This window comes from Melanotaenia boesemani, chromosome 15 (genome assembly GCF_017639745.1).
Source record: "Melanotaenia boesemani isolate fMelBoe1 chromosome 15, fMelBoe1.pri, whole genome shotgun sequence".
Classification (NCBI taxonomy): Eukaryota; Metazoa; Chordata; class Actinopteri; order Atheriniformes; family Melanotaeniidae; genus Melanotaenia; species Melanotaenia boesemani.
This window is the reverse complement of record NC_055696.1, coordinates 286,395-312,252: the sequence shown is the minus strand read 5'-3', so window position 1 is coordinate 312,252 and position 25,858 is coordinate 286,395. Positions and strand designations below refer to the sequence as shown.

Here is a 25,858-nt window from a genome sequence, read left to right as displayed (position 1 = left end):
CCCCCGCTGTTATGGCCTTTGATCTGAAGCCTGTGATGGTGTTGACACCATCCCAGACCTCCTTAATACGGCTCTTACTCAGTTTATCCTCCACCTTCCTTCTGTAGGTGTCCCTCGCCACCTTCAGGCATTGTTTCACCTCCCGCTGTGCTAATTACATTGCCTCCCTGTCATGGTTCATGAAAGCCACCTTCTTCCTGTTGAGGGCAGCTTTGACATCTTGTGCTATCCAAGGTTTGTTATTTGGATAACAACGGACAGTCTTATTGGGGGAGACTACTTCCAGCGTGAAGTTGATGTAGTCCGTCAGACAGTGAGTCTGCTCCTCTATCTCCTCACCATGTTGTCTCAGCAGTACATCCCAATCAGTGATGTCAAAGCAGTCTCTCAGAGCATTCTCTGCCTCAGGTGACCACTTCCTGATTAAGCGTGTGGTTTTAGACATCCTTTTGACCAGGGGGTGTACTGTGGCTGTAGGTGAACCAGGTTGTGGTCAGACTTTCCTAGTGGGGGTAGGGGGGTGGCTCTGTAGGCATCCTTCACATTGGAGTACAGCAGGTCTATTGTTCTGTTGTTCCTTGTGGGACAGTCTACAGCCTGGTAGAAGGATGCCAAGGTAGAGTCCAGGTAAGCATGATTAAAATCCCCAGATATGACCATAAACGCCTCGGGGTGCTTTGTCTGCAGCCTTGCTGTTACTGTGTGTCTTCTCACAGGCAGCTGATGCTTCCGTGCTGGGCGGGATGTAAACACAGAGCACGATCGCGTGACTAAGCTCCCTCGGCAAGTAATATGGCCGCAGACTAACGGCAAACAGTTCCAAGTCCTGGCAACACAGTTCCTTTTTCACTGAGACATGTCCTGGGCAACACCAACGTTTGTTCACATATATGATGAGCCCCCCACCTCTACTCTTACCGCAGGCGTTCATGTCTCTGTCAGCTTTCACAGCAGTGAAACCCGGTAGATCCACGTTAGCATCCGGTATCGCATCAGTGAGCCATGTCTCTGTGAAGATGTATAAGCTGCACTCGCGATAACTCCGTTGATTGTTCAGTGCCAACAGCTCGTCCATCTTGTTAGGTAGTGAGTTGACGTTCCACATTAGTACAGAGGGGATCACTGGCTTAAAACGTTGTTGAGTAGCCTTTAGCTTAGATCCTGACTTGCAGCCTCTGTACTTCCTCCTCAGCTGTCGGTACGTTGTGCTGCATTCCGACATTAGTCCACAATGCAAAAAGTTCCTCTCTTGAATAAGCAAGATGACGTGCAAGTGCCATGCTAGAGTTAAAAAAATATTCAATAGGATATATATATATAAAATAAGGAATAAAACGATAAGAAAGAAAGAAAGAAACACGGGTGCCTAAGAGACACTGGTAAGGCAGCCGTCTCCTACAGCGCCGTTAAAAAAAAAAAAAGGCGTTCAAGCTGGCGTCCTTTGGCTTTAAGTTGGCACAGGGCGGGAGTGAACCATGGAGCAGAGCGGGAGAGGGAGACGCATCTGTGTTTCAGTGGAGCGAAGATGTTAAGAAGGTTGTTTAGGTTTTCATTGTAGTGAGAAACTAAATTATCAGGAGTGGAAAAATTGCAAGGAGTGGGGAGGTTATTTATGGCAGAAGACAGTGTGTCGAGATTGATATCCTTGATTTTCCTGAAGGAAATTTAAAGGGGGAGGCCGGGTTTTATAAAGAGACATGTTTAATTTGAAGGAGATTCATTTATGATCAGAGAAGGGAATGTGATGGGCTATAGAATCTGTAGGAATTACACCAGAGCAGCAAACCAAGTCTAACCAACCAATTTCCACTGCTGGTGGCGAATCATCGCGAGACCACTCCCCCTACCGGAGCCGTGAGGTTTAGACATGTAAACAAACGGTGGAGCGGATGAGTTGAGATGAATAAAGTCATATGGGCTGTTGCCACGTTTCAGTTAAACAGAGAAAATCCAACTTACAGTCTGATATGAGATCCTGGATGAGATCCCCCTTGTTTGAAAGAGATCAGATGTTTAACAGACCGAAGTTGAGTGTGGTGACGGGGTTAGCTGACCTAGCCAGGCGGGCTAGCACAGCATGATCAGCGGCATGGCAAATCCTCAGATTCCCAGGATTCACCCCACGCCGACGGAGCCGAGAACAGGAGCGGAGAGGTTGGCCCACAAAGCCAGCGACAGGTACAAGGCAGACATCAGGAGGATCCAGGGAACGCCAGGGCACCGTGTAGGATCCAGATCCCAGTTGGGAAAACGATGAGAAGCGAGCCAAGGATGCCTTCAGACTCACCAGATGACCACCGCGTTTGCGGGGACGTTTCTGCCATGGGAGGAGGGCCAATGCCCTGAACAGGTAAGCCGGAATACCCGATAGCAACAGGGGGAGAGTTGTACGATGGCTGTAACAGAACGTTGATGGAAGTCCAGCATTGTACTGAAATTCTAGAAGAAACTGATGATTATACATCAGCAGAGATTCTGAAATTTGGGAGCCCAGGCATAAAATCAGCAAAAACACAAATCAAAATAGGCCTCTATTAGTGTCCTCTTAAAGAAGGACAAGGATCCAGAACTTTGCACTTCTTACAGGCCTGTCTCGTTAATGAATGTGGACACCAAGATACTTGCAAAAGCCTTAGCTCGTCTAGAAAAGGTTATTATTTCTAAGGAGCAGACTGGTTTTGTAAAGGGCCATCAGCTTTTTTACAATATTCATACTTTACTAAATGTAATCTACTCTAAAGAATCCACAACCACACTGGAAGTGGTAGTATCAGTCGACGCGGAAAAGGGGTTCGACAGAGTTGAGTGGAACTACCTGTTTGCTGTTTTGGATAAATTCAGTTTCAGCAAAGGCTTCATATCTTGGAAACGTCTTCTTTATACTTTACCATGTGCCACTATTACTACTAATGGTGTCCAGTCCAGTTCTTTCCTTTTGAATAGAGGATGTAGACAGGGTTGCCCTTTGTCTTTGTCTCCTCTTTTATTTGCGCTTGCAATGGAGCCATTATCAGTTTATTTGAGATCCTCTCCCGTTTTTACTGGCACTACACGTTCGCGCACGGAATATAAGCTTTCATTATATGCCGACGACTTGTTACTGTATGTCTCAAATCCTCTAAATGCAGGTCCTGCTATTCTGTAATTTTTTATTTTTTGGCGCATTTTCAGGGTACAAGGTCAGCTTCTCAAAAAGCGAATGTTATCCTGTCAGTGTGTTAGCGATTCTCAGCTCTCTCAGTCTGACATCCCTTTTAAACTTAGTTCTTCTGGATTTAGGTATCTGGGGGTTAATGTAGCTAGGAGTTTTAAATCTCTTTATTCAGTTAACTTCTCTCCCCTGCTGACTGAAGTAAAGGCAGACTTCCAGAGGTGGTGCTCTCTTCCTCTTTCCTTGATTGGGAGAATCAACATAATCAAGATGAATTTCAGTCTTTGCCTATATTGTTATCAAAATGTTTTTTCAAAACTATTGATCAAACTATTTCTAACTTCATATGGAATGGCAAAACACCTAGGATCCGCCAAAAAGTACTTCAAAATTGTAAGTTTGATGGTGGTCTCTCTCTGCCAAATTTCCAGTTTTACTATAGGGCAGTTAATATAACTAGGATTGCGTTTTGGTCAAGGGCGGTTGACATACCTTGGTGTCAGCTAGAGGCACGGTCATGTCCTTCGTCCTCTCTTCTTGCACTACTGACCAGCCCGGTCTCAACTAACCCCTCTGGCCTTACTTCCAACCCAGTGGTTATCCCCACTCTCAGAATATAGTTTCAACTCAGAAAGCAATTTAAATTTACCCCTGCTTCATCATTAACCCCATTGCTGAAGAATCATATGTTCAAACCTACATTTACAGATCCCACTTTTATCCTGTGGCATGATAGGGGACTGAAATGTTTTAGGGACCTCTGTAGAGATGGGGTTTTCGCTCCTTTGAAGATTTGGCTCGCGAATTTAATCTCCCACTCTCATATCTTCTTAGATACTTCCAGGTTAGGAATTCTGCCAAGTCCTTGTTTCCTGCTTTCCCTCACCCCCCTCTTGAGCAGGTATGGGATGAATTTCTAGGATTAAATCCTTTACAGAAGTCTCTTGTCTCAAAAATTTACTGCACTATTCAGTCCTATGATGGTCTCCTAACAACTAGAACAAAGGAGGCTTTGGAGCGTGAGCTGGGATTTGTCCTCGATGAACGTAGGTAGGACGCCGCACTAAATATTATTCACAGAAGCTCCATATGTGCTCGTTTGACTCTGATACAGTTCAAAGTCCTGTTTAGGTGTCATTTCTCAAAAACAAAACTGTCTCAAATATTCCCAACCACAATAGATGTTTGTGATAGATGCGCGGGCTCACCTTGTAATCTGGCACATATGTTTTTTCCACTGCCAGTCACTTAAGAATTTTTGGGGGACGTATTTTGACACAATGTCGAAGGTACTCTCGAAGCCTTTTGATGTTTCCCCACATATTGCCATCTTTGGTCTTCCAGAGGAATACACCCGGTATTCTACTGTCCATGTTAGCTTTCACTTCTCTGATAGCCAGACGTCATCTCCTCCTTCATTGGAAGTCAACAAATTCCCCCTCTAGCATGCAGTGGATGAATGAAGTTATGTATTTTTTAAAAGTTGAGAAGATTAGATACTCTAGGAGTGGCGGTTCAAATAGATTTTACAGAAAGTGGCAACCTTTTTTGAATTATTTTGAGACTAACTAAAATAGTTGTTTTTTTTTGGTCCTTTTGGTCCTGTGCCTTGGGGGTTTATTTACTTTGGTTACCTTGTTAGTTTTGGGCTTTGTTTTGTTGTTATCTTTTATATGTTTTGTATAAATATATAAGAAAAAAAATTCATTTTGTGTAAAGTAAAGTTAAAAGCATGCACTGTGCTGGTTTCAAACTGATTGTGGTACTTGTTAACACCATTTTGTATACACACACACACCAATAAACATATGAAACAGAAAGAGTAAAAGGCATCAACACATAATCACAATAAAATAATAAATTACAAGCAAGATAAGTAAAAAAAAAAAGTTAACATGCAGATTTCAGATTTCATGCATAGGTGCATGAGAAAAGAAATGTTTTTAATCTGGATTTAAAAATGTCTACATTTGGGGAAAGTTTAATCTCCACTGGCAGTTTGTTCCACTTGTTTGCAGCATAACAGCTAAATGCTGCTTCTCCATGTGTAGTCAAAATGACTTACAAAAAACTATATGTAAAAAAAAAGTTATGCACTGCCTCTAGCACGACATGACAGCACCTGGTCCACCTGGACTCCAGCAGTCTGACTACCACTTAATGATGACGTCCATCTTGATTGAATTCTTGCTTGTGTTGTTCTTACTCTCAGGTGTAAGTCGCTTTGGTTAAAAGCGTCTGCTAAATGACTGTAGAATAGAATAGAATAGAATAGAATAGAATAGAAGTAGTTGTCAGGTGTGTTTTCATTGCAGTGTGTGCAGATGTTTGATTGTGACAGACCCATCCTGAACATCCTTTGTCCTGTATAATGAGTTCTATGCAGAATTTTGAATTGTATTAGTTGCATATTGAATTTTTAGTAATTTTAAAGGTGTTTAAACATATTTGTGACCATTTATCTTTATTAAAGTTACTGGATAAGTCACCCTCCCATTTTGAAGTTGGAAGAGAGATTGAGTCTTCTAGTTTGGATAATAGTCTATATGTTTTTGATAATAGCTTTGGGGCATTGAGATTCATGAATTCTGCCACCCTATTAGGTAGCTGTAAGTTTAATTGATTAATGGTATATTTTTTACATATAATAGATTTAAGCTGGTGATATTCTAAAAATTTAGTGCTGCTGATTCCATATTGTGAAGTGAGAATATTAAATGAGTAGAAATTTCCATTTTCTATTATATGTTCTGTTTTATTCCTGTATTTTTCCTTTATTTTAAAAACTGGGGGTTAGGTAACCTCTCCATGTCAAGAAAAACATAACCTAGTTTTACCCTGTAAAGGGCGCAATGAGCCTTTTTTTTACCCACAAAATCCTGTTATTAAAAAAATAAATAAAATTTTAAACTTTAAACGAGCGCTTTTTGTGCTGTCGCTCTAAACTGTGTAATTAAAATACATCCAGCGGGTCTTTCATTAAACCAGTCAAGAGGTGTGACGGTGGCTGAGCTCTACTAACTTTTCTTCTTTATCAGCAAAAACTGAATTTGTTATTTTATAGCACATTTTCATTCCTGATAATTGAGCTTGAAATTTGTTAAGATGTCCGCAACTTTTTTTTAATAAACCGAAACAAAACAGTTTATTTTCATAATGTCCTCAACTGTTTCTTGTTTTTTACGTACTCAACGGTTTATAGAAGAAAAAATCGCAATTGTTTGTAATTCTCTTCAAACGTTTGTGTTTTTGACTTCATGCTGAAACATAGCAAACCTACCAGCACCTTCAGTCCTCACCAATCTTTTGAATAGTTCTTCTTTATAAAAATGAAAGCATTAAAATGATGTGAAGTGTTCTGGAAACGTTTATTGTTGACTTCAAGTATCCATGAGCGCTCTCAATTTGGCTGAGTGGGAATGATTGGTTAGTAAACTTTACTCCCAGTAAAATCACATTTCATTTTTATTTTTTACATTCAGTTAATCATTTTTTGTACAGACATAAAACCACAAGATGTACCTTTGAGCTAAGACATTACAGATACCAGACGTCATTACCCAATGACCACTGGGATAAGCTCCAGCTCCCCGAGGTCCCTGGACAGGATGAAAATGGTATAGAAAATGGATGGAAGGAAGTTATGGACACAGCCAGGATAGCTGTTTGTCTCTGCTTCTTGTTTTTCTTCCAAACTAAGCAGTGAACCTCCACGTGACTGTTGCTCCATGAACATATGGAAATGGAATCTTTATAGCTCTTTCGCAATGGATGCACGCAAAAATAATTGCAGGATCTACTGGCCTCAGCCTGAATACACAACAAGTGACTTTATTGGACAAGTCATTTTCACTGAGTGTGCTGAGGTTGGAGTTGTGAGAGTAAGCAGAGCCCATGATGGAACATAATCAGTCTGTCTCAGCTCAGTGGGGCTAGCTCCCATGGTTCAGCCATATTCATATTCTAACCCTAACCTTAACTGTGAGTGGTCCAGGTTCTAATCTCAGCTGGACTACGGCGACACAATCTGTAGGTTTGCATGTCCAACGACCTTGGCCAAATTGGAACCTCTTTACCAGGCTGCTCTTAGGTACAGGTTCAGTTTTTAGGACTCACCATTGTACTTTATATTTACTTACTGGACTCCCTTCATTATTCGTAGGCTGCAGCATCGGTATATTTTCATTTATAAGGCCATTTTGGGCAGGTTACCCTCCAATATCTAATTTCATAGCTCTCCAGAACACTTCCAGTCTTAGTGCCGGTAGCTGGCGGAGGTTCAAGGTGTCTTTTGTGTGGACAGAGTCAGGAAAGAGGAGTCTGTCCTTTTTCAGGTCCTGGTCTTGGAATGATTTGCAGGCTAGGATGAGGCTGGGCTCTCTCATCCCTTTTTTAAGTTTCAAACAAAAGATATCTGAGTTCTCAGTTTCTAGTTGTACTTGTATGGTGTAGTTGTGTAGGATCTTTTTTCTATTCAATAACTAATCACAATGTCCTCAGATTTTATGTTTGGAGTGATCGTAAATGTTGGTGATCTTGTTGCCTAACTGTTAAATGTCTTACATTTGTTTGTACTCTGCTTTTATCTGTACTGCTGCTTCATCTTGGACAGCCAGGACATCCTTGTAAAAGAGATTTTTAATCTCAATGGCCATCTCCTGGTTAAAAAAAGATTATAAAACCATGAGCTCGAGGACAGCCAGAACCTTTTCTGCAGTAGTGTGCAGGAGTATCCCTGGAAGCCACTGAATTATAAGCACCAGTGTTCCTTCAAATCAGAGAATCATCTACATGCTCACGTTTGAAACCATTCAACACCAAGTATTACTATTCTATTTACTTTATATCTACTCATATTTTCTACTTGATATGTGGTCCAATAATAATTTTCTACCTTTCAGAATACATTGATTTCTATTTACTCCATTTCCAGAAAAGTTTGGGAATTTTTGGGAAAAAGATCTCACCTTGATGGTAGCTTATATCTCCTGAAACTCTCATCATCAATGATACCATCACATAAATAAAGTCATTATACCATGGACACTGATCCTCCCTCATGCCACCACAGACGCTGGCTTTTGTGTCTTCATCTGATAAAAATCTGAATTATCTTTCTCATATTTGGCACACTGAATGTGATGCATAAAGACGTCATATTTTCCCCCAAATCAGCTGAAATGGGGACTTCTTTGACCTTGGAACACAAGTTCACTGCCTTTCTGTCCATCTGAGATGAATTCGCATCCATGAACTCAACAGTGTTTCTGTGCAGAGCGAATATTAACAAGACATGTTCAGAGAATATGAACCTAGTAGGGCTCTTAGATCCAAGGGCTCAGGTCAGCTAGTCGAGACCAGAGACCAGAGACCAGAGTCCAGACTAAACATGGGTTGCAGCATTTAGCTGTTAAGCTGCAAACAAGTGGAATTAACTGCCGGTAGAGATTTCTTTTCTTCTGTGCCTGTGCTTGAAATCTGCTGTCTTTCAGCTTATCTAAACTGCTATTTGCTTTGAATACTTTTAATTTAGTTACTTGATGTGATTCTGTGTATTTTATTATGATTTTTCATACCCTTTAATTGTGTTTTAATATGATTTCAGTTGGTTTTATGCTCTTTCTATTATGTGAAGCACATTGAACTGCTTTTATGTAAGAAATACACTAAATAAACTTGCATTACCTTCCTCTTTTAGTGACTTCAGATGGACACCATTCTGGTTCTGGTTCTGGCTCCGTTCAGGACTCTCAGAACTTTGATGCTTTCCTGCAAACTAGTCCATATAAACACCAGTTTAACCAGAATGCCATGACTGATACACCCACAGTGGGAGGACTTGCCAGGCAACTTTATTGCAACATAGGGTGTCACACAGCTTTGTGTGAGCACTGGTAGCCGGCACTGGTTTCCTGTTCTTGTTTTTGTTTTTTACTTTATTGAAATTTAACAAATGATACACAGCTTTTGCCCACCGATAACGTCTTGGCTCATGAAGAAACATAAGTTTTTGGTTCCAGTTAAGAACTGACTTTTCAGGTTCCAAACCAACTTCTTTTCCTATCTGAATGTTTCGATTGGTCCACAATTAGGTCTGGAAAAAAGCAAAAAAAAAAAAAAAAAAAAAAAAATAGTTTGAAAGAAAGTGTTGAGCTGACACCAGTCCTAACTTGAAAAGAGTAAAGTTTTGGTAGAGGCTTCTTTTATACCCAATCCTGACACCCTCACCAGTCACTAGTATATTTGCTGTGGGCTTTTCCGAAGTGCTGTAGCTTGTTTAAGGTGAAACAGATGAACAAGTTTTTTTAAAAAACATTACGTTTTTGTTACATTTAAAAAGCCTCTTCTTTGGAATTGTTATATGTAATTTAGCATGTTTACCTCTGAAATTCTTTTTCTTTGGGTTATTTGGACTATGTTACTGCCATTAGTGAGAGTCCTCTTCTTTTTCTCTCTTTGCCTCGTATGTCTCTTACTTTTAGCTACAGTAACTGATGAGACTTATTTATGTTCACAATTTTTTTATAAAATTGTATTTTATTTAGATTTGGTTCAGGCCTTTCTTTTCTTCCATTCAAAAGTCAAATGATTTATACCCGCTGTTTTAGGCTGGCTGGTTGGGGGATTACTGGTCTAGACTAAACACACCCTCATGCTCAGAACTGACCTGAAACAAGTGCTGCCCTCTCAGCCATAGCACAACCTTTAGAGTACTTAATAATATACAGAGCACTGCACAAAAAACAAACAAAAAAGAGTGGAAGCATGAAAAGTGCATGACAGTGGGAACAAAGACAGGGGACGGCTTGCTTCCGAAAACAAACAGCGAATGCAGCCTGATGGATTTTCCATTGCAGAGCAGTGTTAATGAGAGGAAGCAGGGGAGTGCTTCCCAGGGATTGCATTGTGATACTTTAGTGGCTTGATCGAGGGAAACCTCCAAGAGTTTGGCCCTCATTCCAACCTGTCCTTAGTCGAGGATGGTAAGTCCCCGCTTGGGATATTTGAAAAACTGCCGCCCAGCATCCGCCAGCAGCCTGCCATATGAAAGAATGTCTGATAATTCTCCGAGATATACACATGACTCATAAACCAAACCGCTAAACTTAACATTCACCTAAGGCCAACTATACTTATTCTTGTTCTTGTTTTGTCCTACCATTTCTTGGAACATAAATAAAAACAAGTGCATGGAGCAATTAGAGGTCAGATCGACCTGGGATATGCTGATGATGACAAAAAAAAAAAAAAAAAAAAAAGAAGAAGAAGAATACGTTTTTTTTAATCAAAATAAAAAAACGTCCTCATTTAGAGGTTGATGCATCTCTCTCCACCCAGTTCTCATGGATTCTGTAAGATCTGGTTCATCAACACCTTATCTTCTATTTGGTGATGCATACGTATATAATTGTGGCAGGAAGGATCACATTTTATTGCTTAAGTAATTGGTTGTGCAAACAAATGGATGTAATGCATTCAAATTGAGATATAAACCACTGACTTGGAGAGGTCAGTGTGCAGAATGACCCCTGCTGAGGCTGGTCCACGTTGTTTGAAAAGCCCACGAGCAGCTCAGACATGAAAAAGCTTGGCGGCTGCAGCAGAGGGGAAGTTTCCTCCTAGTGCATAACGTAAACTTGGCTCCAATAAAAGCATCCGTTGGCACCTCACTGGACAACAGGATACCTTTGTTTAACGAACACCATCCCGTTGTTGGCCTCGGGGTCTTGTTGTGCGTTGGTGGGATAGTAGTTGGTGCAGAGCACCGGTACTTTAAAATCTGTTTACAGAACTAAGCCAGCACATCCTTCAGATAAGCAACAAAGGCATAATGTATGAGTGTATAAGTACCGTCCGGCTATGCGTCAGTCTGTCTGAAGTGGTATGCACTGTTTAACACAAGAGTCGGCACCTAAAGTTAGAAGCTGTAGTTCAATACCATATCCATTTAGGAACATACAGAAAGCATCAAAGTGTTTTATTACCTGTGATCCAAAACACAGCATTTAAACCCAAAATGACAGAACATCTGAATCTGGTTGGTCTACCCAGTCAATGGGCCTTTATTATGTTTCCAGAAATGGATCTATTTCATTCACAGTGAGAGTTCAACTCATTTTCATTTCCCTCCTTTTAGGCACCAAAGCAAACCAAGGATTCTCTCAAGAATAAAGCAAGTAATAGTTTTTATTCATCAGTTAACTTCAAGCAAAGTGCAGTAAAAAAAATCAACCTTGCCTTTAAAACTGCCCCAAGTCTCCTCGGTACACTTGCACACAAATTATTGCTGTTCCAAATGTAATGGAAAGCATGCCACAGTCCTTTAAATCCAGACTTCATGAAGTCACTCATGAACTCAAGAACTCTGTGGGGGCCAGCCCATCTCTCTTCACCCTCTCTGAAGAGAGATCTTCATCATTCTCTAGCTAAACGTTATGCTGCAGAGGGACTTTGGGTAAAGTTATGATATGGGTGGTATTGTGATGTGGAATCTAAAACTGTCTGTAAATTCTGAATAGTACTACACATGTGGACTATATACCAAAAAAATGGGATATACAGTATGGCTAGGTAAATAAACATTGTAGATCATATTGCATTGCATCTTTTAACAACATTTTGGAGGAACATGATGCTTTATACCACCTGAATACTTCTCTATTTGTGTAAGTCAATACCAGAAATATACAAATCGTGGTTAGCTGTTAAAATGCATGGCCTGCTTCACATTTTCAAAACCAAGAAGAGCATCTGTAGAAATGGAAAAATGTCAGTGAGACCATAAAGTACAAGCAGTACCTGAGATCAAGTTTCCTTTAAGTAGCTGGTAAAGATATTTGGTATCTATGTAATCACTTTTTGGTCAAGGTGCATCTCATCAGTATCCTCACAGCTAACACGAATATCTAATCCTCTCTGTGAAGTTAGTGTGTTTCTTCCACGTTCTCGGCAGCCTGCTGCGCTGTGTTTTTGGAGCTTGTCCTGCTGTTTCGCCTTGGCCGGTGCTCTGCAAACCAGTTGGAGATGGTCATGGCGAGGCGCAGGAATCCCAGGCTGATGCAGTGCACCTCCGAGGTGATGGGGATGTCAGAGAAGAGGGTGTTGTCCCGGCAAACGAGGGCACTGCTGCATTCAAAGTCTTTGACGACATTGAGGATCTCCTGTCGCTCCGCCTGCCGCATCATTCCTCGCACATTCAGCAAGGTGGAGACGTGCTTCTTCCTGTGAGGGTAGAAAGATAAAAGGAGGAAAGGACAGTCGATGGGTGTTAATGGATTCTGGGTCTGACTGGTGTTGTCAATGCCCGTCATGGCCTCTGAGTCATAAAGTCTGTGACTGACCTTTTCTCTAGAAGTCTATGAATATGGCCCAAGTGATGATAATGTGATATGTGATTTATTGAGACAACCTTTGTTCAAGCAAAAACTATTTCCATGCATTTATAATTTATTTTGTTGAACTTATTGATGCATCATTTACCGTTTTAGTTGCAGCAGATTTCTAGTAAGTCTAATAGGAAAGTTTCACACACGTGTTGTAGACATCAAATCCTGGTTGTCCCATATTTTTCTGCTTTTGAATTGAGATAAATCTCAGGCTATTATTTTTCATCCTAAGAATGTCAGAGAATCTCTTTCCAGTTACATCATTACTCTCTAGATTATTCCACTTTTACTTCCTGTACAACTTTGAGGGAGCTTGGAGTGATTTTTGGCCAGGACATGTCTGTTAATTAAACAGGTTTCTAAAGCAGTTTTTGGTTTCATCAACAAAATATCTCCAAGATCAGATGCAAATTGTACCAAAGTGATGCTGGAAAAGTCGTTCGTGTATTGATTACATCTAGAAGTGGCTACCATGTGCAGTTACAGTTGAATGCCCACACAAGTCATTTAAATTGATCTAAAACCACTGCTGCCAGCACTGACACATACTATTTTAGTCTCCTTTCACAGGCTTCCCATTAATTAAGATTACAGTTAAAAATATGGTCAGTATTATATAAAGCTTCTAAATGCCTTGAAAGAAAATTCTTCCATAACAGCTCAAAAAAGCTCCTCGATCCCAGAACACTGGAACAGGACAGAAAACTTTTAGTTTTCCAGCTCCTCTCCTCCAGCTTCCAACTTGCTTTTATCTACAGCGCTTATATCTAATTTGCCTGGTTTGAATATGTATAGATATATCTATATATCTATACATATATATATATATATATATATATATATATATATATATATATATATATATATATATATATATAGGAATAAAAGAATAAATCTATTAAGTCCCCAGCTCTTCTTGTTAAAGTGATAGAGTGTAATCTATGAAACACCTTGAATATGTGTGGTCAACAAAGTCACATGACTGAATAATGAGAAAAGAAGTTTGGAAGAACATACATGTGTCTGCAGCCACACGTGCAGGATGCTGCTGCAGTAAAACGATGCATCCATAAACTAAAGGAAAGCCGGCATACAGGCAGGGGACACCAAGCAGTAAACAGAAGGAGGGAGTTCAGCAGTGAGTTAGCATGTGTCCGATGCTTTCTTGCTTCTTCTACACCTCCCAGTTTTAATTCCACGTATGGCACCAGTCTGTCTCCTGCAGGGTGGCAGGAACAGGAAGTATTCGGCAGCAGCTTCCCGTCTACTCCTTAGAGGGTTATGCGTCATATACGTTTATAGTTGCCAACTGACACCTGAGTCTTAATCTGGGCACAAACAAGCTGCCCTCACCCCCCCCCCCCTCTCCTCACCAGGCCTCCCTGCCTCATCCATTCCCAAAACACAGTCTCACTGCCCTCCAAAAATAGCTAAGTTCATGCAGATATGTTTCCGTGCTCCTTTCCCTTGTTTTGATCCATTGTGACAAAAAAAAAAAAAAAGAAAAAGAGTAAAAACATAGTCTTTTATTTTCTCTCACTGGCTCTGAGCCAACAACAACAACAACACAGTCAATGTGTAGCAGTAAGCATAAAAAGGACCTTTGGGGGACCGTTGCAGAGAATATCTGTTTTTATAGTTGCTTCCTAGTGGCAAAAATGAACATTTCACTGCTGTTCATTTGCAACAAAAGCCTCACCTTATGTCTGGGAACTCTTTCACCAGGACAGCCACCTCCATCTGGATGGAGGGAGTGTCCTCCAGCAGAATGATGTCAGCTAGGTGGCAGATGATGCTGTCCAGCCAGGAGGAGTTTGATTCCTGGTGCAGGCAGGAAGCAGAGATTTGTTATATGTCAGGTTCTCGCTATCTTAAAAATGCTGACTGATTATGTCTGTGTCGTTGTTCATCCAAATGTCCCCACTTCCTGATAAATGGACATTTTATCAGATAATATGTGACAAGCAGTCATAGGGCGCCACATTTGGAGGGAAAAGCAGATTAAAGACACAATGCCAAACGTTTGATTGACTTGAACTCCATCTCTACTTCTCAGTTTTTGTTTTTTCCCCTGAAATACTCAGAAAAACAAAAGAAGAATTCTTGGCATTCACTAATAAAAATCTTTTTTTGACAGACATTAAATATTCATCCTCCCTGAGCCCCATATGTTCCCAGTTTCCAAAGAAACTCTATCCCACTCTTTAGCAAGAAAGGCCATCAAGGTCAACCTAGAGCCACATCAAAGTCAGCCAGCTGACAGGAACAGGAAGTTCCTTCCAAACACAGCAGCTTCCTGTTGTCAGCGAGGTGACGGACACTTGTTTGAACTCGTATACAGAAAGAGGGCAAATGCCATGCAGTCAGGCCTAGTTGTTATACACGCTCTTCCCCTTTTTGGCAAGTGCTAACGTAAGCCCGGTTCATCCATCTCCATCACACTGATGGCAGCCATTTTTTGTAGCTCACTGCTGTATCAACACTTTCTGAGTTATTCCTGACCTAGGAAGTTCAAGGGTCAGGCTCCATTCACAGCCACCAGACCCTGCATTTCCCTCGCCAGCACTTGCTTTGTGTTTTTAAGAATCAGTGGTTTGCATGTCTTGGATGCTTTGGATCTTACTTTCATCAGATCCTTTGTTGCTGTGAAGGATGTGAGTCTGATCTAAGATAATAATAACCAGACTCACCAGATCCTTAAAGAGTCCTTTCAGCTGCTTGGCTTCATCTTGCAGACGGAAAGCCATCCTCTTCCTCATCTTGGAGGATGTGCAAATGACCCGTCCTCGCATGATGGCTCGAACATACTCCACCAGGACCCGCCTGTGCACCTCACCCACTAGTGTCTGCCAGAGCGAGCAGGGATCAGCCTCGTGTAAGCGTCAGCTAGCGCTCTTCAGTACATTCATGAAACACTTGGAGCAAACAACATTTTACCTGATACGGAGGAATATCCATCCTTTTAAACTTTTTGAAGTGCTGCTTTATGCTTGCCTCGATTGCCTCAAAGGCCTCTGTGTTGTTCAGCCATTTTCTTTTTACCAGTTTGTCAAAGAAAGGCTGAAAAACAAACAGAAAAACAAAGCAGGGAGCAAAGTGTGCTTACATTAGTTCATCTTGCTGCAATGAATCCTGCAATTATGTCATGATTTAGATATAAAACATGTGGTTAAATGGTTGCAAAATAATTCCAACTAGATTCACCTTGAAGGTAATACTCTTCTGCATAAACATTACTTCCTTTATACATTTAGCCAATAATCTGATATATTTTTTGCTTTGTACTTATGTTGAACCACTAGGCTTTTTTGTAGTATTGTTTAGTTAACAACAAGATCTGATCTCCTTCATTAACACAGCTCCATCAGTACTACACTAATATGGATTATTACAACCAAGCAAGTAGCACAGCCAAAAGCATGAGCTGCAAAGCTTCATATTTCAAATATATACTGTATTTTGTTTGTTCTTCAACATTTATGGACTAATTATTACTAGCTCTGTTTTAACCTTGTGCTTTTCTTGTTTTAGTTTTTAGTGATTTTAGGGAGTGGAGACAGAAAAGCTACGAAACCTTATATTTTTGTCTCCAATGGAATCTGATTAGAGGTAATAAAGCTTCATGAACTGAGATTAAACTGAATTACTGACCCTGATGTGCTCAAACAGCTTGTCAGTCAGCACTCTGACGGACTGGCTGATGATCCTGTCCAGGGAGGCGTTGGCTCGCTGCACCGACTCCTCGCTGCCCTGGGGGTCGCACTGCCGGCAACGCTCCACAAAACACCTGCAGGTTACAAACAACATAGCAAGTCTTACTTTCAGTTCATTTACTTTCCCATAATCTTTAAATAAATATTGTTACCATTACTGTCTTCCTACCTGAGAGGAGGGCAGCAGTTGACCAGAGCTATGGTCCTGGAAACGTATCCGTCCCCTCTGTCTCCAAATTCTGCCTGAGTGTCATGAAACATCTCCACCTTCCTCTGGAAACTGAACATCACAGATGTTTCTCATGAGAATCTCTGAAGTCAATAGATAATCAAGAGCCAATATTATGTGTATTTGAGCGCGTGCGCGCACACACACACACACACACACACACACACACACATATATATCATGATCAAGTAAATGAGACTTTGCTAACGTGGTACTCCCTGGAGGAGAAGCATGGTGTGCAGAAGGCTAGCTTAGTAAGCATTTTTGAATCACTCATTGTTGCTCACTACAGTCCTCACAATATAATTCTTAGTTTTTTTAATGAATGTTTCTTTTTTATTGTTTATTTTTTAACATCTTATAGTGCAACAATATATTTTATCATTTGGGATTTGTTTCTACTAATCATGAATTTAAGTATGATTTAATTTACTTAAAGTCACTCCAGTGCTGTTTGATATCAGTGTCAACACGGGATCACTTTCTTTCTACGAGTTTACTTTTTCATGGTTTATGGTTTATGATGCCTAAAAGTTTACTTATTACATTACTTATTTTGTTATACAACTAGAAACAGATTTGAATTGTTCTGCTTTTTCATGTGAAGATGTTTAAGACTGCTTTAAATCTTTTGGACTAGATGTGATTTTGAGTTTTGCATTCCTCTGGAGTTCTGATGCTTCACTACTTTCTGGTTTGCACTCACTTGTAGAGAAAGTCCGCCAGTCCAATCAGACAACAGCGAGCCACTCTGGCACCCAGAAACTGGCTCACAGATGTGGATCTGTCCAAGTCCACCTTCAGCCTCTAAATATATGGGTGACAATGCAGTTGTGTTACTCAAGAAGATATCTATCCAAGATGTCAGGGAAGTTTTAGAGAAGTTGGGACATTGTACCTGGATCACCGAGCGTGCTAGCTGTGACTGATACTCCTCTATGTGCAGAGTCTGGGCCCATCGCCTCTCCTCTTCATCCAGAACCTGGATCAGCTCTGTTGTCACCTTGTCCTTAAAAATAGAGTTTGAGATGAATATATATCTAATATCTAGGCTGTATGAGGAACAAACATGCAAAACCCCATTCTCTTACTCTGACTATACTGATGCAGTCTTGTTCCAGCCTGTCCACTGTATCTTGGGACAGAATAGGATCCAGTGTTGAGTAATTAATAGATGTGCTGCCAATGGTGCCCAGGACATCCCTTGTAGAAAAGGAATAAATATGTATTAGTGAAAGGTTAAAACATCATCATTATGTATGAGACTCCAGTAAATCTTCACCAACCTGTTGTAGATGTTGTAGAACCAGTCCAGTAGTGAGTAAACATCTGTGATCTGCAGTGGCCCACTTGTGATAGTCCGAAGACGTTTGGCCACAGCTCGATGGTAACTTTCCAAGTACACCTGGAAGGCGACAAACTCCTCTGGATAAATGGACACAGCGTTCCTCTTGGCTGCATCCAGGTCGTCTACCATCCGACTCCTCAGCTGCTCCAGGTATGAGGCCAGCTGGCCTACCTGGGTGTCCACCTGATGAGGCAGACTCCAGTCTGCAGCCTCTGCCACTGCCTGCCTCCATTTCATCTTCAGCCGCCGGGGACGCTGGCTGGGCTGGATGTGGGGGTTCTCTCGCTCTGGCTTGGTGTCCTCTCTCAGAGCCCAGGCAGCGTCGGCGTGCTCCTCCTGTTGGATTACTAGCACCACCAGACCTAGGTTGGGTCCAGCGCTGGGCTGGCGGAGGGACTCTCGCACTACATCCCACATCTCCTTCTGCAGAGCTTCATACAACAGCTCCACATCCTTAGCCTTCCTTCTGCTTGAGTCCAGGGTTGCATTGGAGCTAAGGGACTCGTCTAGAGATGAGGATGATAAAGGCATAAAGCCAGGTGGGGTGCTGGAAAACAGGGTGGGAGTAAGAGTGGGAGGAGTTGCAGCTGGCATCAGAGAGAGTAGCTCACACTCTCGCTCCAGCTCCTGTATGTGTGTGTCAGCCAGGAGAAGGTCCCTGTGGTTAACCAGCTGCAGGATCTCCAGAACTGTTGGGTTGAAAAATAGAAAAAGAAAGCTTTGTTTCAGCAGTCATAAAACACATGCAAGCGGCTTTTGTGTTGTGGTCATTGAGTAGCTGTGTCTGTTCCTGACCATCAAGCTGAGCTATTTCTTGCTCATTCTCTAAATTCTTGTGTTCCCTGCAATGTTCCCTGTGGAGAAAGCCAACAGTAGCCTGGTTAACTTTTAGTGGAACCTGGGGTAGGAGGAAGTGCAGTCATTTCCTGATTCCAGAGTCCACTGATGAGTGACCTGTAGTGACACAGGGATCTGGGGACCTCTCTGACTGAGAACGTCCAAACCCTTCTCTAAAGTTGTGGAAACTTAGCAGAAGTCCTCTAGGACATACAGTAAATATAGTTGGTTTTCTTTACTTGATTATTACCTGAAAGGGGCTCTCTGGTTTTCACCACTGGTTCCTCCTCCACCGTTTCCTCTTCAGTCTCTTGGGATGCCTTGTCGGACATGGACTCTCTCTTCAGCTTGCCCAGACTGACTATCCTGAGGAAAGATGATCGCCTGGATCCCTCCGCCTCGTTTACTGTGTTCAGGTCTCCGCAGGGCAGGCTTTCTCTGCGCTCTTCCTTACGCCGACCTGTGAATCTGGACAGCATCCGCAGCAGCAACAAAGATCTTTAATGACACTTTCTTTCAGCACTTTGAGTCAGATCGTAATGCAATGAGTTTGTAGCGTACTGTACTGGCTGCTGCTTGCAGCTATGACTGGAATGCCACATATTCGCACATCTGTTAAACTGTGCTGCTGCAGAGAATGACCACTTAAGTTAAAAATAGTCCCATTCACTGAGCACAGAAGGTAAACAATATGTCACTGAAAAACAAAAGGGGTTCCGTAGATCAACAGCTTGACATAGCATATTACATAAGCCTTCTGGACCTAAGCAAACTATATGCTGGTGTATTGCTGACCAGTGAAGGGAACAAGGGATTTGATGTTTTCCACCCAGTCCAGTGGGAGTCTGGGAACTTGGGGACATTTCTTTGTTACTAGCAGGGTGCATGGTTGTAAATAAGGTGGAATTGTTCTAAAACATGTAAAAGGTATAAAATTCCCCCCATTTCAATGTCAAAATGTATATTTTTAATCAGAATTTTTCCAACACAAATCTTCTAAGATCATTATATTCCTCTTTCCCCCCATCCCTCCTCACCGGAGCAGGGTCATTATCCCCTCAGAGCTTCTTCGTAGTCCTTTTCTTTTCTCTTTCTCAGCTGGGAGTGTATTTGAGTCTCCAGAGTTGTAGTGGGGGGAGTTGTTCCCCCACACGTTTCGTCCTGATTTGCGGAGTCCTTTCCCAAGTTTTCCAAGGGTTTTCAGGGGTGACACTCCACAGATGCGCTCCAGAGTCCCTCTGAGTGGCTTCCCTTTGGGGTTCCCCGCTCCATGCCTCTCTGCGTTCACTTCGTTTTCCTCCTCCTCTCCATCATGGGAGGACCTGAGCTGGAGGTTACCTCTGACTTCCCCCATGATGAGGCCCAGATCACCGCCATTCCTCTCATCTTCTTCCAGGTCGACATCCTCAAAGGGATTTAGGTTTTTGTTAAGACCCTTCAGGTCGTTCAGCTCTTTGAGGTCATTGAGATCATTCAAGTCCCTCAGGTCCAAGTCTAGCCGAGGGAGGATCAGTTCTCCGTTCACCCTGGGGAACTCGTGGCAGCTTTTGGATCTTCCTGGGAGCTTTTTTAGAATGGGCATGATTGCAACCGATACTTTAACAAACTGCGAAACAGAAACCATGTGAAAGATGCTGTCAATGTTCAGCCAAACATCATTTATAAACACATCAATCTTCAGAAATTCAAGTAACATGCTGAACTAACGATCATTTTATACTGAAACCTACGAAAACAAACTCATTTCCTGAGAGATATTGTTGTTATTTAAAATAAGACTTATGAAATGTCCAAATTTGGCAGCTTGGCAGTCGGACAGTTTATGTAACAGAAATCAAAACTTCTGACAATATGCTGGTTGTGTGATGCAGTTCACTGAGGAAATAGGAAATATAACCTCCTAACACCTTTTAAAGATATTTTAAAGTGAAGAAAAATATATTTCTATTGACTAAATTTACCTGCAATCGTTTGCTATGAGGACATTTGAGAAAGAAAATAATTCCTTTTGAGAGTTTTCTGGTTTTATCTGGACATTGTACTGAAAGATGGAAGCAAAACTTAAACAAAAACGCTATTAGTTGGATTAAATTCACATATTCTGTTGCTGTTCACTTTGAGAGCTAAAAATAAAAAGAAAAGATGAAAATCTATCATCTATCTGTCCAATAGTCTAAACACGTTTCCCTCCTTATCAACGCAGGGGGTGGGGCCTATTCTAACTGGCCCTGGGTGAGAGGGCGGGGCCAACCTGGACCACTCAGCAGCCCATCAGAGTGCTAGCACACCAACCCAGTCTCACATTTAACTGTGAGACACCCATGAAAAGTTAAACTCAGTCCTAATCCTCCTTTTGGCCCCTAGACTCTCGTTTTGACTCTCTCAAGTTAAAGTGCTCTTTTTCTTCTTCTTCTTCTTTAAGGGATCAAGTACTAATGGTCATCTACCTCATAGATCCCCCAATAGCCTCCGTTGAAGGGCTAGATGACACTTTTCCTTCATCCCTAATAATGAAAGAAAGTGGCCCTCATGTCTGCAGAGGGGAGGGGATAGCCAAGTGGAAAGCCTAAAAGAGTAAAAGCCTCAAAGGCCCCTTACAGTTCCACCCTGTCCAGTTTTAATATACACTTATGCTTTACTGTTTTTACAAAAATACATCAAAATATGCAGAAAAATGAAACTGTAAAGCAGCAGGGCCATGCCTATTTCAGTCTTAAGCAAGCCGAAGTTTTATTTTTAGGTCCTCTGTGATATCTGGATGTATCAGTCTGGTTTTCAAAGCTTTGATTGTACGACTTCTATCAGATGAACATACATTTTAAAAGTTTGGTTTTGGCTGAACTAACAGGATCGATATTTTTCAAGCATCATGTAAACGTGCTAACTATAATAACTTAACACAACAAAATATCCTTTTCCTGGATTCCCAGCTGCCAAGTCTCGGTGCCTTGTGCCTTGGTGCCACAAAATGAACAATAAATCTAGTCTTTTAAGTCTTTTATTTTTCTGTTTTGTGACATCTTCACATTTTGTGGTGAGAACAGGCTGGACACTGTGGGCAGACAATGGAGTGCACACTCGCAGTAATACCTGCAGCCATTTTAGAGACTTCAATTAATTTGGCATGCATGTATTTGTACTGTGGGAGGAAACCGGAGCAGGAAACTCATGCAAACATGCAGCCTCCACACAGAAAAGGCCCAGCAGAGACACAACTATTGATTTTATTTATTTATTTACCTATTATTTTTTATTTTTTTTTTTTAGGAAAAACAGTGTTTACTGAAAAGTAAATTAAAACCAGGTCAAAAATAAAACTTTTGAACAAAAGCTATATTTACAGGAAAATCAGTTAGTTAAATGTTTGCTTTTTTTTTAGAACCGACTACAGAAGTGACCTTTTACCTTTTTATTCATTGACAGGATTAAAATTTTAACTAAATTAGTCGCAAAAATAAACCAGGAGTAATCTTTCTGCGAGGTGACCCAGGAAGCTATGTTACTCTTGTGTTGTCTTAATTCTCTGTTGTTATTTACATGTTGTCTAATCACACAAACAATGCACATCCTCTGTCTGACCACGGCTATACACGGGTATACGCAGCTATACGCAGCTATACGCAACTATACACGGCTATACGCAGCTATACGCAGCTATACTTGGATATAGGCAGCTATACGTGGCTATACGCGGGTATACGGGGATATACATGGCTATACACAGCTATACGCGGATATACGCAGCTATACGCAGCTATACTTGGATATAGGCAGCTATACGTGGCTATACGCGGGTATACGCGGCTATATGCGGCTATACGAGACTATATGCGGCTATACGCGGCTATATGCGGCTATATGTGGATATACGCAGCTATACACGGGTATATGTGGATATAAGCAGCTATACGCGGGTATTTGTGGATATACGCAGCTATACACGGGTATATGTGGATATACGCAGCTATACGTGGGTATACGCGAGTATACGAGGATATACATGGCTATACACAGCTATACAAGGATATACGCAGCTATACGCAGATATACGCGGCTATACGCGGGTATATGTGGACATGCGCAGCTATACGCAGATATACACGGCTATATGCAGCTATACACGGGTATTTGCGGGTATATGAGGATATACATGGCTATACACAGGTATACGCAGGTATATGCGGCTACACGCAGGTGTATGACATACACCACTGCATTTACACGTGTTTATAAAGCATAATAAGGGAATTCATTCAAATCATTTCCTGAGGTTCTCTCTCAAGACCTCAAAGAATAGACTCAGAATTTTGAGTCTCCAATCTTTACATCCCCACACACAGTTTGTATTTGCTTTATTTTTATTTCTCTACAAATATTTGACACAAATACTTTTCCAGTAAAATGTGTAATATATGTCCAATCACAGATCCTGCACCATAACAGGGGATGTATATTTTGACCCTGAAAGGCTGCTGTAGGAGAATGAAATGATTTATAGGAAGAAGAAAAAACTTTTTAAGACATCGATTTCATATGAGCATCAAAGGTATTGTGAGGATTTGTGAGAAGTGTTCAAACCTCCTTCAGCATTACTGAAGCCCGTTTTTTGTCTTGTTTTTAAGGTTGATGCAAGATACTTTAATTTAGATATAAACTAAACCTTAAAACAATGTAAATGTAAAAATATGAATTGAACATATTAATAAAGTTTACTAAATAAAAAGAATTGACTGCAAACGTGAGAACGTTTCTGATACGCATTTGAGCAGCTGTACTGTTGCATCCATCTTCTTTTTATGTTACACAGACCTTTGAACACAAAACCACACAATCCTTTGTTGATGTCAGCTGTTTAATTTCTTGCCATTTTAATTTACTCTATAAATATCAGGTTAATAGGAATTATCAGCATTTTTAAACAAAATTTAGAAATTTAAAAAAAACTTTTTTACAGATTTAGTTCAACAACAGACAGAATAGAAAATTAGATTTGGAAAAATGATCCTATGGGTCGGTAAAGTGTAGAAATTCTAAAAGCTTTGTGTGCTCTCCATTATCTCATTATTCATGATTTTGTCTTATGAATGTTTTCTCATGACAAGGGTAGAGGACTGGAAAGATAAGCAGTCCTCATTAAGGTTAGATTATCAAACAAAATAATAAAGAAAAACCTTAAATCTGGGGCTTCTTTATTCATCTTACATAAATTATCAAACATCACAGTCAAATGAGGAATTACAGGATGTTTTAAGGATTTCTAGCTGAATACATCCAGTGACTGGGCAGCAAATATTTCAAACAACTGTTAAAATAAAAAGTTATGAAGTCAATAACAGAAATTCTAATGAGTTATTTATTACTGGAGCAACAGCTGCTCTGATGATAAATAACAGAAATACAGCTTCCAGCTGATGATGAAAGCATCATTTCTGTGCAGAAAATGAGGCTTACCTGACCACAGTGCTGCGTCTCAGTGCAGAGTCATCCTGGAGTGTGCTGGCCGTGTGAGCTGGCCGTGTGAGCTGCCAGGCTGCGGAGTGTGTGCATGTGTGTGTGCCAGAGAGAGAGACTGGTGAGTGTGTCTGAAAGTACTGGGTGACTCAAGAGAGCAATGTGGCTGCCTGCGGTTTCCTGACGCTCTCTATTGTGGTGGAAGGTGATATGTTTTCCTGAGGAAAGGCCCGTCCCGTCCTCCCACCCCCCTCACCTACACCACTGACTCTAGGCCCCGCAACCGCGTCCTGCCCCCCCCCCACACACACACCCAATGGACCCTTTTAAATAGACTAATTGCATCAACTGAACAGTGGATGAGGACAGAAGGGTTCGTACCAGCTTTACTCAACATCTGTGTGATTGTGTGGCTGTTTGTTTGTTTGAGAGAATAAAAACTAAACTATGAGGAAGATTCAGTGTCAGTAACCTTGAGTAGAAATTCCTTTCTTATAACATCAGCAGTGCATTTTTTTCTCAGCGGAAGACTTTAAGTGGACTGATCTGACAATCACCGCTGCTGCTGCTTGTCTTTGCTTGGCTGCTTAGTTTCAAGGCCAGGGCACGCCACAGCAGGGCTCCAATCGCACACAAACAAGGCAACAAACATTATTACTGAAACAGACTTGAATGTGTGTGTGGCTGACTCCCCATTATATTGATTATAAGACAATAAAGCAAAGTAATGCACCAGTAAGGTGCTCTCAGACCACCTTTTACAAAAAAAACCTGTATCAAAAGTAGCTCCCTTCTGCCACCTAGTGTGCAGAGCAGAGTAGAGCAAGAAGTGATGCGTTCTACCAAAGAGTAAAAGACTGGAGATCAAGGATTATTTGAGCAGTATTAAATGGTACAAACAGGCTAATATTTCATCACTTGTTTCTCAATACAAAATAAAGAAACTCTCCTATAGAAATGTCTGTTGTAACATTTAAAGCTGCAAAAATATTTAATATGTTGTAAACCTAAGAACAAGACTAAACAAACTAAAACTTTATTAAAACAAAAGCTAAACCAATTGCTAGAGTAGGAAACCTAAAACAAAAAGTGGCTGGGCATAAAGAGAAATAAGACTGAACTGACTTCTGGTAAGCGCAATAAAAATCTGGCAACAGATGAAGGAAACCATGAAATCGAAGTACCAAGTACTGGAAGTGCTGATTAGGACAAAGAATGCTGGTAAATGATGACACTGACTAACATGGAACATACTGTAGCAGATCATCTGATGACAAGATATAGCCCAGGACATCTGGGGAAACATTAGAGAGGCCAGAAGAAAAACTAAAACCAAGAACAAGAAACTACACAGAACAGCACGGCAGAACATGCCGTTAGCTGAAGAAACCCAAGAACAATAAACACAAACACAAGAAAAGCCACAGACCCCAACACAGTCAGCTCCACTACTTTTTATTCTTTCAAAGATTGTAGTTTTTTATCTTAAAGCACCCAATGCTGAAAGAACCCTGTTTTTAACTGTGTTTATGCCTTAATCCACCTCCAACCACGCTGTGGTAGGTTGTACACAGATTGTACACACTGTAGTAAGAAGATGGAGTTTTTTCCATCTGGCTGGTTTCCAGAATTGTGTATCTCAGGTTGTGATGTGCTTGTAGTATTGTACACCATATCAGATTCAACTGTTAGCACTAGTGTTAGGGTTACTATGGGGACCCAAAGTTAGCTACCAGCTAACGC

The 25,858-nt window shown here is 41.1% G+C and overlaps 2 protein-coding genes across 2 annotated transcripts in view; both read right to left on the bottom strand.

Annotated features, from left to right (window-relative positions):
• Positions 1-11,218: 11,218 nt before the first annotated feature.
• exoc3l2a (exocyst complex component 3-like 2a) lies at positions 11,219-24,249 on the bottom strand. The gene is made up of 13 exons (XM_042008477.1): positions 24,116-24,249; positions 19,702-20,270; positions 18,915-19,132; positions 17,766-18,516; positions 17,571-17,682; positions 17,378-17,488; positions 17,186-17,286; positions 16,420-16,530; positions 16,189-16,324; positions 15,475-15,597; positions 15,228-15,383; positions 14,237-14,358; positions 11,219-12,373 (listed from the first exon to the last, which is right to left on the bottom strand). Exons 2-13 carry the CDS (start codon positions 20,244-20,246, stop codon positions 12,076-12,078), a joined length of 2,784 nt encoding a protein of 927 aa, XP_041864411.1. The 5' UTR covers positions 20,247-20,270; positions 24,116-24,249; the 3' UTR covers positions 11,219-12,075.
• ppp1r14aa (protein phosphatase 1, regulatory (inhibitor) subunit 14Aa) overlaps positions 14,920-25,858 on the bottom strand; it is a 35,378-nt gene continuing 24,439 nt past the window's right edge. The window contains exons 8-9 of the transcript XR_006012941.1: positions 18,243-18,247; positions 14,920-14,930 (exon numbers count right to left, since the gene is read on the bottom strand). The gene's annotated coding sequence lies outside the window, so the exon portion shown is untranslated. The remainder of the gene's footprint in view (positions 14,931-18,242; positions 18,248-25,858) is intronic.

What these genes read in the sequence shown, in the direction of transcription:
- exoc3l2a (XM_042008477.1), bottom strand. Translation starts at nt 20,246, where the DNA reads ATGCCCATTCTAAAAAAGCTCCCAGGAAGATCCAAAAGCTGCCACGAG. An exon ending in AACTGCTGCCCTCCTCTCAG is followed by an intron (nt 16,325 to 16,419) that starts GTAGGAAGACAG and finishes TGTAACCTGCAG; the next exon opens with GTGTTTTGTGGAGCGTTGCC. An exon ending in AGCTGTTTGAGCACATCAGG is followed by an intron (nt 15,598 to 16,188) that starts GTCAGTAATTCA and finishes TTTGTTTTTCAG; the next exon opens with CCTTTCTTTGACAAACTGGT.